Consider the following 13,765-nt stretch of genomic DNA (forward strand, 5'->3'; position numbering starts at 1 on the left):
AGGAAAGGGTGTTCAGACAAGTCTTGATGAGCTAATGTGTTTCTTGTGTGAAGTTCACAGTGCAGGCATTTATAATTCATTATGATTTCTGTGTTTAAGCAACTTGAACTTAGCGGGCAGCATAATTTCAATCATAATTCTACAATTTTTTTGGAAAACGAAGGATATAATTCAATTTAAACTGATACTAATATGTTAAGAATTGTAATTCAATAAATACTCAGAATGTATGCAATAGACTTTGAATTGAGTAGCTACAGAAATGAATGCCACGGACGGACTTTCAAAGTGACAGAACGCAATAGGATAATATGTGTGTATCCGTTACATAATCAACCCCATACAATAGCATATAAAAGTCTGTGAACTACAACGGATGTTTATTCAAGCGTGTCAATGCTAACAAGGACAGAAGAAGCACATCCTTGTAAGAACATCATCATTTTTGTTGTATTGTATAACCTACAATGAAACGGGCAATCAGCAAGATGACTGATTCACGGCTGGGTTTTTCCATTTTTCTTCTGCACTACACATTCAGCAACCAAACAAAACATTCCCCCAGTTCAGCATTTAAAGAAATGTTTGGAAACATCTACAACTTGATTGAAGTCCTTTAAGTTTGCATGTGATCACAAAATTCCTCAATGTTGGGATTCTAAAGGGTTGTATGAGGGGTCTCAAACCCATTACTGCTTTGCACCGCAAGCCAATGAAGCAAGCCAAATACTACTTATCACTTATTTTGCATCACTTTGATTGTATACAGTAGAATATTGCTCAATATACATACAGTGTTTATTTCTAGACAGTATACAAGGGATAACAATTTAAAATAAGACAGAAAAACATTTTCTTGCATTGTTCCTTGAACATAGTGTAAAAGAAAAAAAAAATCTTATTCTTTCCAAAATTGAATTAAAGATTCAATATTGAAGGGGAAAATCAGCTCACAAAGAATGGCTTGTCTGGAAATCCCTGAAGCCTGTACAGTAAACACATTGCTTTCTAAAACATTGTAGGGGTCTTTAGTGGATCCTGGGGTGAATCACAATTAAATCAGAGACTAAAATCACAACCTCAGGTGCCTCTGGGCAGCAATGCTTCTCACCCAGAGGACCCCATGGAGTCCTGATAGCGTAGAAAATGTTCAATGCTACCATAACCTTGCAATCTAACCCAATAAATGACTTGATGGGTTCTGTAATACTTTCTCTTGGAGAAAATCACCTTGAGGTCGCTGTTCCAAAACCATTTTTGTACTACTTTAGGAACACAGCATCCCAGTATTAAATCACAGAAAGCAGCAAAACAGTCGATCTGTTCCTGTACTGGTTTTGATTAAATCCGATCAATGCCGGCCACAAGAGGCCTGCAAACTGTCTGACTGCAGGTGTGCAGTGAAATCTTCTTTTCCACCAAGCCTCTGTGTGAGCAGTAACGGGAGCGCTCGGAACAACGTGACTGCAGCTCTTTGCCACCAGTTACCTCTATTCTGTGTTACAATGGTCCCTGCAGAGAAGCTAATTACAGCAGTACCATATTAGGCTTCAAGAACACAGGCAGATCTCCTGTTGCCAGCTGTTTAACTCATTAATCGATACTCACGAATGAGACTTCATGACTTATTGGCTAAACCTTTGATTATTTTTATTCCACACTGCTGGGTCACAGAAGATACCAGTTTCCACCCCATGACAAACAATGCATCCTGAGACCCCAATTTAAGCAGGGCAGGAACAGACATTTAAATTGCAATTTCATAACACCTGAACACTCTGTACTTCTTAGCCAAGCACCACTTCAAAAAATATATTTCTAATACAGCATGCAGAGAAGCGTCCTTAAAGTATGGATAGTTTGGTTTTAGTCAAAAACATCTGTCAATAACAGCAACAGACCCGTTTTAGGTGAAGATACATTTTCTCTCAAACCAAAAAACATTGAAAAATTCAGTAAAAAGAGCAAGTCATACAAATCCTCCTTTATTTGCTGTTCTACATAAAGGTGAACAAGATCATCAAGTCAAAAATAAGAAAAAGATTTTCCCCTTTGAATAACTACCACTACTCCAGTTACACTCACTTTATAAATTATTAATGTTTATGATCTTGTTATCTTACTTTTCTAGAACAGCTGAGAAATCCAGCATGTATGAATGCATCTCATGCTCTAGTAATGAAATTCAATATACACCAGTCAAAAGACCGCTAGACTCAAAAGCACCCCATACTCCCCTCAATAAATCATTTAGAAACTCTGTACCAAAGAACATCTGTTCATGTTGGAAAACATGAAATAAGCATTGTGTAGCAGTTTGCTATGCATACGGACTGGCAGAGCTACACTGGTATTTTTTGTTGTTTTATTTCTGAACGGAGACTAATACCTGGGATAGCAGACTGTTTGGTTCAAATTGCATGTACTGCTAACAATTGATGAGAGCTTTTGTGCCTGCAAGCTTCTTGCCCAGCATTGACTGCAAGCTACAACAGCACGGTGGGCAAGAAGGGGCCAGGTTCTAAGCCTTCTGAAATGCAAAGCATAAAGGGGCTGAATGCTCCCAGACACTGCTGTTGGACCCAAAGGTTCTCAGGGAGAATAAGAGATAATGCCATTGGACTCAAATGATCCCAAGCAATAAGGAGAAACATAAAGGAGGAAGATGACATAAAACAGATGTGTCGACCTTTTGGGGCACCAGGGGTCTGAAGAGGAATGCACTGAGTTCAGAGGTCACCACACTAGACTATACAGACACACACATACACACTAAATTACATACATACGGTACATAGTAACAGAATAATCTGTTGTCCCTTTTGCTACTGATTAAATGTCAGAGAAAGAGGAGGAGAACCACTTATACAGAGGGGTATTTAATGTTATGCAAAAACTGTAAGGCCAAGTAATCTGTTTGTCCCGTACCTGGGACCAGTTTCCCTGCATATTTTAATAAACCTAACAACTGACTGAAGAAAAAGACTTTGTGCATTTTCTTAAATCTACTTACTCACTTTTTTTTTTTTTAAGTTACACCAGTTCAGGACTTCCAAAGGATATGGTTCAGATTTAGTAACTGGCTTTCACTGTAACTTTACAGCTCTTGCCTTTTACATTACAAGATTCATTACTTTTGCCAGACAACAGTTGCCTGGGTCTACATCAATGTTCATGGACCAGGTTTTTATACAGTACCTCGATGTTTTTACTTGCCACATTCTTCACCACTGCAGGGAATAATTCAGATGCATTTTTTCCTTTAGCAATCAGCTGCAAACACATCAATAGAGACATATGAGTTCATAACTTAAATGTACATTTGACAAAATAAAACACAATCAAGTATTCCACTTCATGTTTAGTGTATTGTGTAAATAGTGATTGTATACACAGTCAATTTGGAGTTATGGCCGCAGAGGAGTGAATTAAAACCATTGACTAGTTGTTTGACAAAAGACAGCTTTATAACCAAAACTGTGGAACAATTTCAATGTATTTATCAAAAGGAACTTGAAAAATGCAGTTGAAAGACATACATTAGTGTGACAATGGGTCAATATAATTTAGAAATACAGGTTCTTATGCCAAATACAGTAGCCATATATTACATTACACGCTAAATGCAAAATGTAGGAAAACAAAACTCCATACGATATAGACCATACTTACCCCGACAATTCTTTTCATAGCCTCCAGCTTTGAGGAATCCTTGCTGCTCTCCAACATTGCTTTAAGGTCATCATTTCTTTAAAAACCAATGGAAACAAACACATAGAAAATAGGTAAAAGTGGTTTAACAGGTACAGTATAACAGACAAATAGAGTCAGTATACCCAAGACATAAATAGAGGCTTCATCAGGTACAGTATTTAACAGATTTTGTAAAGTGAATAATACAGTAGCCTTGTGCTGTTGTACAGTAAAATAGGAAGTCCACAATAAGGATTATTCTGCAGTACCAAATGTACAGAAACCGCCCACTACAATGCAGTCCCTGGGAATGTGAATGTAAGACCCGGAACATCTAAGAAACAAGCGCCAGCTTCAGAAAGATAGAACAAGTATTCACATACATGAGCGTAATCAAACATGCTAATAACACCTGCAAAAAAAAAAAAAAAAAGCCAGCTCCTTAACCAAACAGCACATTGCAGCAGACAGCACTCAAACACAGTACCATCAAGGAGCTGGGTATTTGCAGCTTTTTAAAAAGTCGTCATTTATTTTATGGCAGAGCAAATATTCTGTTCCTGATTTCAGTCATTAAGAACTTAGCTGGCAGAAAGAAAGAGACAAACCAGCTGGCTCTAGCCAAACAGTTTCTCCAATATGAAAACTGTGACTTTGTATTTCTTCACACTGGGTCCCTGTTAAAACAAGATGAGTAACATGGTCTGGCTATCCCCATCAAGACTGTTGTACATTACAGAGCAACAGTATTCCTGCATTCAGAGTTACAGTATACAGTAGCCTACGAAAGGTGTTGACAATGAGCGGTTCTCTACAAGTCTCTACTACTGTACTGTTTTTTCATTGTATGCTTGTATTATAAAGTTTATTCATTGTTATATTATTACGGGACAGTCTTGTTATCTCTATTCCACCTATACAACACATTTTCCTATGGGTCAGAACTTCTTCATTTAAAGTCACTGCCTGGTTCAGTCTATCCTGCTGAGCAAGTGTTTGTAGATGAGGTTAGGCTCAAGGAAACCATGGATTTACTGGAGCAAAGTGCAAGTCCAGTAGTAGCCAAGATTACACTGCTGTTCAGCTAGTCGCAAGGATCTGAGAGTACAAGACTTGAAAATTCAGTTTTTCATGGCATTTGTGACATTTTCTGTAGCTCTATAAACTGCTGTTCGTTTTCAGTTCAAGATAATCCATCAGGTAGATTCTCAGGACAAAGGACTTCTCCCCAGGACTTTTCAGCCAGGCGGGCCGGCTGAAAAAACCTGATCCGCCCATCTTGCAGATGCTACTGTGCCTTTAACAATAAGGATCGATTGCGCTTCTAGCAGACTAGATCAGCTGCGCATTGCTGGGTGAAAAAAAAATATTGATACCACATGGCAGCTGTGTTACGTCTTGACACAACATTGAACCAATCAGAGTTGGAGGGGCGGGTTTTCTGTGTCCAGCACTTCAAGAGGCTAAAACGTTACATGACTGCTAAAAAAAATAACCAATTATAAGCAAAAATAATGGCAATGAATGCAGGGGGTTAAAATACGCCGACAATCGGTGCAGTCCACCGCATAATACGATATTTGCTCTGGCTACTTTATTAAAAAAAATATTAAGATTATTTTCAGGTATTCTCAATCAGTCCATTTTTTTCATATTATTGTACTGCAAGGTGATATATAGTACTGAATAGCTATACATATGCACCAAAGAAAGAAGACAAAACAAAAAAAATGTATTCCTTTTGTTGTGATATCATAACAATGTGTGACCTGGTGCTTGTGAGAGACACTGGGGGTTCATTTATAGAGCCTTTAAGAAGAAAGGCGTGATGGAATATCAGCTGTTGTCAGCCGACATACAAATGCTTCAGTGCAGAGGTGCTGGATTATTACACTGTGGTTTCATGCAACAGTTATGATGGTGACCAAACGTGTGTGAGTACTGGTGTTAAAATGAACAGCTGCATTCAAAAAAATGTAGAATACCAAAAAACAAATAGACATACATTAACAAAATACCCTGAAAACTCAACACAAAGAAAACTATTTAAATGAAGCAATAAGCTCAATAATTAAGCTAAAAAGGAAGTGAAAAGGTTACTGCTTTTGTGTAAACTCCAATAACTCTACGCTATCTTTCCCCAGTCAAATCACAGAGTGCCTAAATAAGCAGGGTAATACACCATCATAAAAAACAGTCATGAAAAAGAAAAGGTAAAATATAAAAAACAGCAACCAGATACAGTCAACAAAAGACAACACAGTATTCAAATTCTTTGTTGTACTATATATTTAAGGTAAGGTTATTTTTCCGTTAAAAGTGCTCCCGGGAATAATGTCCTGCCGCCCGGCTGTACAGAATTCCTGGGGAGAACCCTGAGACGGTGAACAATGTAAAAACCTTTCACACAATACTATAGCAGGTAAATTAAAAAACTAATATAAAAATACATACACATACAAAGCTAATGAAAAGTTTGTTGCAATACAGTCAGTAGGCCTTATGTAAATCACAGAATAAAACTTGAGAGAATTATAGACTTATAACATTATAGACTATAGTCTATATCACAATTACAGCAGCTTTTTTAATGGTAAGGGTCCATACAGTATTACAGTGTATTATACAACTTACTGTCAAGAGCTAACACTACATTATTGTGTGTAATTAATTCAAAGTGCCTTACTCAACAAACATATAGCCATACAACATGTTAGATTTTAAGCACAATGTGCTCACTGGCAATGAGAAGATACTCAGTAACAGGGAGGGGTGTGGAACCCCAACCCATTAGCCATTAGCTGAATGTGTCCTGTACATACCCAGCAATACTGTGTTTAGTATTATTTCTTTCTTTCCTTTACTGCAAAATGTGTTCAGGAGCTGCTGTTCAATTCAACAGACGTTGCCTGCCACAGACATAGTACATGTAACTCAGGCTTGATCAGCCAAAGATAGCACAGCATGGAGGTGAGTCTGCAACTCCTACTGTTTTCTTTATTTACTAAGAGCAGTCAAGCAGCTTCAAATTACATTGTCTTAGGTGGGTTTTTCTTGTTTTTTTTAGTTGCCAAGCATAGACAGAAGTACCAACCTTATCACTGCTATGTGTTGGCAGACAAACAAAAAGTAAACCGTTCTCCATATAGCGCTAACTCTTACTCCTATAAAGCCACTTATAGCCTAAGTTACACACATGTACTGTATCTACAGCAGAAAACTAGAACTGAAGAGCAGGTCATGAACTCAGGAGAACACACCTGAGCACAGACTGACCGAAAAGAGAGAAAAAGTACTCTGTAAGAATACATGAAAGCAAACAAGTGAGCTCAGTTCGAATGGTACAACATTGTATAGCCTATACTGTATACAAGCGCTGACAGTTCAATAAGCCATTGTAAGATAACTTGCCACCACTGTCATTTGAGGTATTCATTTGACATCTGTCGGTGAGATTTCATTTTTATTCTTTTCCATTCACTTCAAGGCTATCATCCTCAGCTGTACGGTTGTTAAGCTGCTGAGATATCCAAGCTGTAACCCTGACTAAAGGATCATCTACCATTTTCAACAGCTGTCACAAAAATACATTCCTCGCTCTCTTTCCTGATCTCTCACCACTTTCACTTTTATATCAACAGGGTACTATGTCAAGTTTACCTGTACATATAGTATTAGATCCTACTCTCTCATATTACAGTCTATTGAACTGGTATCGCTTAGCAATTGCCTAGAGAAGTAGATTATTTATATATTACAGTATTCTCTTTCCCAACCAACCCATAACTGAATTTAAGGTTGAGTAAAAAAAGGATTCTTAAGTAGTTTCTGCACTCGACTCTACACTATTTTTTAAAGGTGGAAAACATTAAGAAATTGTCCAGTAGACAAACGTTTCACAGTGCCTTAATCAGTTTTAAAAAGGCCTTAAAATAGTAACACGAGACTCATACTAGATATTGTTTTGGCTACCACAATATACTACAGTAGTTCAAATTGTGAAGAAAATAAGAACAATAATTGTTGAATCCAAATTTATAAAAAATAAAATAAATTTTCAAATATAAACAAGTGAAATTTTTAGTTAACTAAAATAAATGGCTTTACATAATCTAAGTAAGAAATTGCAGTGTTCAGTGTGAAAACACAAACACAAAATAATAAATGCGGCATTCAAAGCAGCACTATAGCATTGAAATGTTCAAAACAAAAAATGTCAGAGCTCACCCTGCCCTGACAGTCCCTCTTTGCATCCTCCTGCCCGACTCACCCTGCCTTGACAGTCCCTCTTTGCATCCTCCTGCCTGACTCACCCTGCCTTGACAGTCCCTCTTTGCATCGTCCTGCCCGACTCACCCTGCCTTGACAGTCCCTCTTTGCATCGTCCTGCCCGACTCACCCTGCCTTGACATCCCCTTTACAGCCTCCTGCCCTGACAGCCACTCTTTGCATCGACCTGCCCGACTCACCCTGCCCTGACAGTCCCTCTTTGCATCCTCCTGACCCTGACTCACCCTGCCTTGACAGTCCCTCTTTGCATCCTCCTGCCCAACTCACCCTGCCCTGACAGTCCCTCTTTGCATCATCCTGCCCGACTCATCCTGCCCTGAAAGCCCCTTTACAGCCTCCTGCCCTGACAGCCACTCTTTGCATCCTCCTGCCCCTGACTCACCCTACCCTGACAGTCCCTCTTTGCATCCTTCTGCCTGACTCACCCTGCCCTGACAGTCCCTCTTTGCATCGTCCTGCCCGACTCACCCTGCCCTGACAGTCCCTCTCTGCATCCTCCTGCCCCTGACTCACCCTGCCCTGACAGCCACTCTTTGCATCGTCTTGCCCGACTCACCCTGCCCTGACAGCCCATCTTTGGTGAAGGTAGAAAGGTTAAAAAACGGGATAAATAGAAGTACATGCCAGAGCGCGAGTGAGTTGCGTGAAGAGAAGACAAACAAAATAAAGACAGTGACGTGACAGAGTGAGTGAGTAAGTGACTGAACGAGAGAGAAGATTTAATTAGCGGATTGTGTGTTCAGCTATTATTTTATTATTTTGGAATGAGCCCACAGTGCTTCTCATAATTTTGTGTTACAATAAACTGTGCATTTGAGAACCAAAACACCTGTCTGTGTGCAAACTGCTTCTTACCCTCGACACTACAATATATATAGTCAAACACAGGTCAATAAATACCCCCTGATTCTGACACTAACTCCTGGTACAGTTTCATAGTTTCATTGAAGAAGTGCTTCTCCAGGTATGTATGCACAGTAAAAACTTGTGTGTGAGATACAGACAGAGATATAGTATATACTTCATATATCCAATCTTATGAAAGAAATAATACAGCAGATCACATTGTTCCAAATTATTCTCAGAAGTTATACTAAACATTCTGGGAGCTACGGGTTAGACACACCCTATAGAACCCAATTGTCCACACAAAAATTTTCTTTTTTATAGACGTGTGAAGTGTGAGGAACAATGGTATTGGTATCGGTACTGTATCACCAATCATGCTGCTTCCCGGCACAGCCCTGAGTTCCAGGTCACAAGGCAGATAGAAAAAATATATTTTGCAACTTTCCTTTTGCAGAAGAGGACTGTGCAGCTTTTTTGCTAACACAAAAGGGGCAGAATACAGCACCTCATCATGCACAGCCAATCATGCATATTATCTAATTCAATAACTTCATCTTGTTTTAATTAAAACTGCTGTATTTGTTAGATCTGTCAGTTCCCTCATATGATCTTATCACAGGCATCATTTTAGGTTCTGCAAATGTACTGTACTGCCCACACACATAGAGTAAGATTTGTGCTCACATGAATGTGATTTTGTAAATTCATTTACACGTTTTAACTTGCACTGTTTTATGCAATATTTTTGTTTGGATCTGTTTTCGTAGATCAAAATTTCAGTCCCATACTTAGGGGTAAAAAATAAATAAATAAATAAATAGATAAGTCCACAAACTCTCCCTTAACAGTGACCATGCCCGATCCAGATTTTTTCATGCCTGGCAACAGTGAAGTGTATTAATAATAACGGCTATTGAGAACAATAATGTGTTTTAGTGCTGGGCTTGTCATATAATTTCTAATTTCAGATGGCATGGTCGAGTCAGCATCTAGCATTTGGGAAAATGTTAGTTAGTAAACAGATTGAAATTATAAATCAGGTATGGAAAACCATGTTATATTGTTTCTTGCGGTTGCAGTTACAAAATAACTGATCGTCACCCCACTCAATTGTCACATTATCCAAAAAAAAAAAAAAAAAAAAAGTGCAATAAGACTATGCTGTGAAAACTCAGGAGACTTGTCCTACAGATGCAATTTTATTTTTTATTAGTGCATCAAGTTTATTAAACATGCTTGTCTCCCAACATGGTAGGCTACTTTTTTGCTATAACCAGCAGCACTTCAGTACAAACTAGCACTCGTGCCAATATTCCTCCATACTCAAAAGGCAAACGTCTGAGTATGGATGAAAATTGGCACAAGTGCTAGTGAACAGACTGAGGCTGAAAGGTCTGTTTAAGCACTAAGAGTGTCGATATAACTCACACAGAAGTGCACCCTCCTATAACTTATATATTACTTTATTATTAATACACAAATTAAAAATCTAGACATATGTTATTTGTTTTCAAATCATTACCAGCTTCAAGAAGTCCATTGTCAATCTGATTGAAGACGAAAAAGGTTAATGAAGAGAACATCATTAAGGTGAGGTATGCTTCTGATTGTGATGTCAGTTTTGACTGGAATTTGCAGTTGAATGGACTGGTTTTTGGTTTTTGAATGGACAGGTCTGATGCATGTGACGTCAACCACGCTGTTATGGAGAATACAGCCCAGTAATAAATGAAAGTGGCACGGTGGACGTCCAGAATAGAGTTTCTCCATGATGTGTTGTGTAATAGAGTAGGCAAAGCGTGCACTCCGATTGGCTGAAAGATCCTGAGCAGTTTACAATATCCCATACAGTACTGTTTTATGCTGGCAATACTGACTCTAAAATGTTGTGTCTACTGCCATCTTGTGGATAGCAACACATTCTTGGCTGCTGTGTGCTGTTTCTGTTTCACTAAAGCAGGGCTTTTGAAACTTGGTCCTGTGTCTGCTGGTTTACATTCCAGCTGATCTCTCAATTATTTAACTAAACCCTTAACTGATTTGGTGTGATGAGGCTGAGTTCTGGGGAAAAGGTGATTACCTTGTCTGGACTCTCACACATTTGGCTTTTGTCAAAAACAGGTCATGCTACATTGCAACAAGAAATGTATTTTTCAATGCATTTCCTATTTTTTATATTATATATATATATATATATATATATATATATATATATATATATATATATATATATATATATATATATATAAAAACAACAAAACACAGGCAGTTTCAAAGGAGTTTGGGCTGAATGGAAAAAGGTAAGGTACACAACCTTGGGCTCCAAACAGTAATGCAAACAGCTAGGATTGTAACACAGTACATCTGCATCAAACATCGGGCCCTATTCACAAAGCTTTAACTTTGATATCAATGAAATTGTTCTAGACTGCTGATGGTTTCTTTTCAGGTCATGCCATCTCAAACTTTGTTCTGAATGTCTGACATGTCAAAGATTTCATTTGGGAAATTCATGAGAAATGAACAAATCCACGGTTTCAGCTTGATCGTTTGTTGCCCTTTCCCTCCCTTCTTGGTAATGCTGTGAACTGCCTGCTCTTAAACTTTAACTACAGCGTTGATCAAGAGCTTCAATAAAATCTATCACAGAATAGATAAAATCTCCTTGAACTTTACATCAATGTTGTTGCGTTTTTTTAAAACCACATGAAATGTCAACTTGACCATAACAGTGTATCATGTTTCCTACAAGGAGAAAAGGTGGGACACAATGAGATACCATATAAACTCCAAATACTAGAGTACTACTGTTCCTAGCTTTTCACTAGGTGAAACAGGGGCGACTAAATAGATCACCAACACAGAAAAAAAAAACACAAAGAAATATGAAATGTCCTCTTGCTACTACAGCAATCTGATGTAGGTATCTAACACAAGTGGCTCAGGAGAGACAGCATTAACCATGACGGAGGGAAAGGGCTAATCCCCAAAGCCCCTAAACACTAGGGACGTGTATTTCGCAACAAGAGATGTACTGTATATCAGATATACTGTTTTCAATGAAAACCAGCACCCTCATCATCTCACTATATAAAATCCAATCAAACATTGAGTTAAAAATTACTTATAATTAGACACTTCCCTTAATTGTTTAATTTGTAGAGAAAAAAAACACTCCACAAACTTTTTAGACACCTCTGATAGTTAGTTACCTACCAGCACTTGGCTGTTACCAAGCCAACATGTTTTTCTGTACATTTTGTACATTAAGGTGACTTTTTAAGCAATTCTACTGAAACAAATGAAAATACAGCTAGACCTATATTTAGGTATATTTCCTGAAATGTGGAGAAGAATGCTGCGTGTGTCAATTCATACTGTGCCCAACTGCATAATAACTACATGATACATGTTTATAGACCTGCCTATCCAACCGAGATGAAATTAGGTGAAGCCATTCATTAGCGCATGGCTGTGAGGATCAGAATCTGGGACTATGCTGGGGTGCCTGTCGTTAGTATGTCAAACACATGTCACAGATACTGTGGATGTACAGTGAACATCATGCTGCTCCACTTTTTTAGTAAAATGTGGCAACCTCAGTTTTGCACCATGGTACGGGCATATATGTTATTGGTATTGATTATTGCTGTATGACTATTAGCAACACCACCCTTTCTGGGTCCTGTGTACTGTTTGCATAGCCTGAGGGCAACGTTAGTTTGCAAATTGTGCCTGAATCAGACGTGTCACACAGGACTCCAATCTGGAAGTAAAGTTTTTTCTTCCATTCTGAATTGCTTCTGCTTTTTGGTACGTTCACCAAAAAGTGTCATACACACCCAATTACTCGCTCGCTGAATACACGTTGAGTGAAATTATTAGTGACACACGGTTTCTGACAACACAGGGTGCTACAGGTGTTCATTATGAACCGCTACACTTAAACAACTAGCCATTGTGAATAAGTTACAACAAAATATACACACAAATGGTACAAAGCAATGTGTTACGCTTTTAAAAAACATTTACTTAACTGAACTGCAACTACTCTATGATACGACGATAGTTTCTCCTCTCTTAGGTAAGACCATGTTCAATGTATTTACTAGGTTTAACGAAACGCAGATTTCGAATGTCTTACTTTTTATAATCTGTGCTGAAGAGGCCGAACCCCGCTCCAGTTGAAGTGGTCGGAGTTGTCTCCAGCCCCGCTTCGGTAGCAGACTCTACTGCTCCTCCTTGGTCATTATAGGACATGCTGTTGTTATTCGACATAGTCAGTATTCTGGCTTTCGTTTCTTCAAATTTTTTGGAAGCTTGTTTATTTCTTTGAAAAAATAAATAAAACAATGACTTTTTTTCTCCTGAAACTTTTCCTACTGTTCGTAAAACTTTCGCCCACGCAATACCGGAAGTGTGAGTTGGAGATGGGTGAGTCACATGACAGAGGCATGCGCGCCAGAGGGGTTGGACTTCGCTAGCACCTGACTGACCGTTGCTGTGGAAACCGAGTACCAATCAAAAGCTGCCAATTATACTAAATGATGTTTTTTAAGAGCATAAGGAAAGACACTGTGAACGGCTGCTCCATGGCAATAACTTATCTCCGGGAAAGGAGAGTAAGATCACAGTGTATGGTGTCAGTACTGCCACTAGGCAGTGGCATCATGTGGTGTTATTACTCTGTGCACGAGTATTTACAGTAAAAAAAAAAAAGCTTGGAGAAAATGACTTTGCCACTGCAGGAATGTAATTACACAAGTCAGTGTTACTCAGTCCTGGTCCTGGGGACCCACTTGTGTGTTCTGGTATTCATTCCAAATGAGTTCTCAGTTACTTAATGAAACCCTCAGCTGTTTAAAAGCTGAAAACAATTAAAAAGGTCTAATTAAGCTAGTGAATAGTTCAATTTAAGGGTTCAATTAAGTAA

General features: G+C 38.5%; 1 protein-coding gene across 2 annotated transcripts in view; it reads right to left on the bottom strand.

Moving 5' to 3' along the window:
- LOC121313616 (AP-3 complex subunit beta-1-like) overlaps positions 1–13,258 on the bottom strand; it is a 113,588-nt gene extending 100,330 nt beyond the window's left edge. The window contains exons 1-3 of one of the 2 annotated variants that reach the window (XM_041246350.1): positions 12,977–13,258; positions 3,673–3,748; positions 3,199–3,273 (exon numbers count right to left, since the gene is read on the bottom strand). In XM_041246350.1, coding sequence (XP_041102284.1) covers positions 3,199–3,273; positions 3,673–3,748; positions 12,977–13,110 — 285 coding nt within the window. In that variant the 5' untranslated portion in view covers positions 13,111–13,258. The remainder of the gene's footprint in view (positions 1–3,198; positions 3,274–3,672; positions 3,749–12,976) is intronic. The other variant, XM_041246341.1, reaches the window with a different exon arrangement.
- Between the last annotated feature and the right edge of the window lie 507 nt (positions 13,259–13,765).

Source organism: Polyodon spathula, chromosome 1, assembly GCF_017654505.1.
Source record: "Polyodon spathula isolate WHYD16114869_AA chromosome 1, ASM1765450v1, whole genome shotgun sequence".
NCBI classification, from domain to species: Eukaryota; Metazoa; Chordata; class Actinopteri; order Acipenseriformes; family Polyodontidae; genus Polyodon; species Polyodon spathula.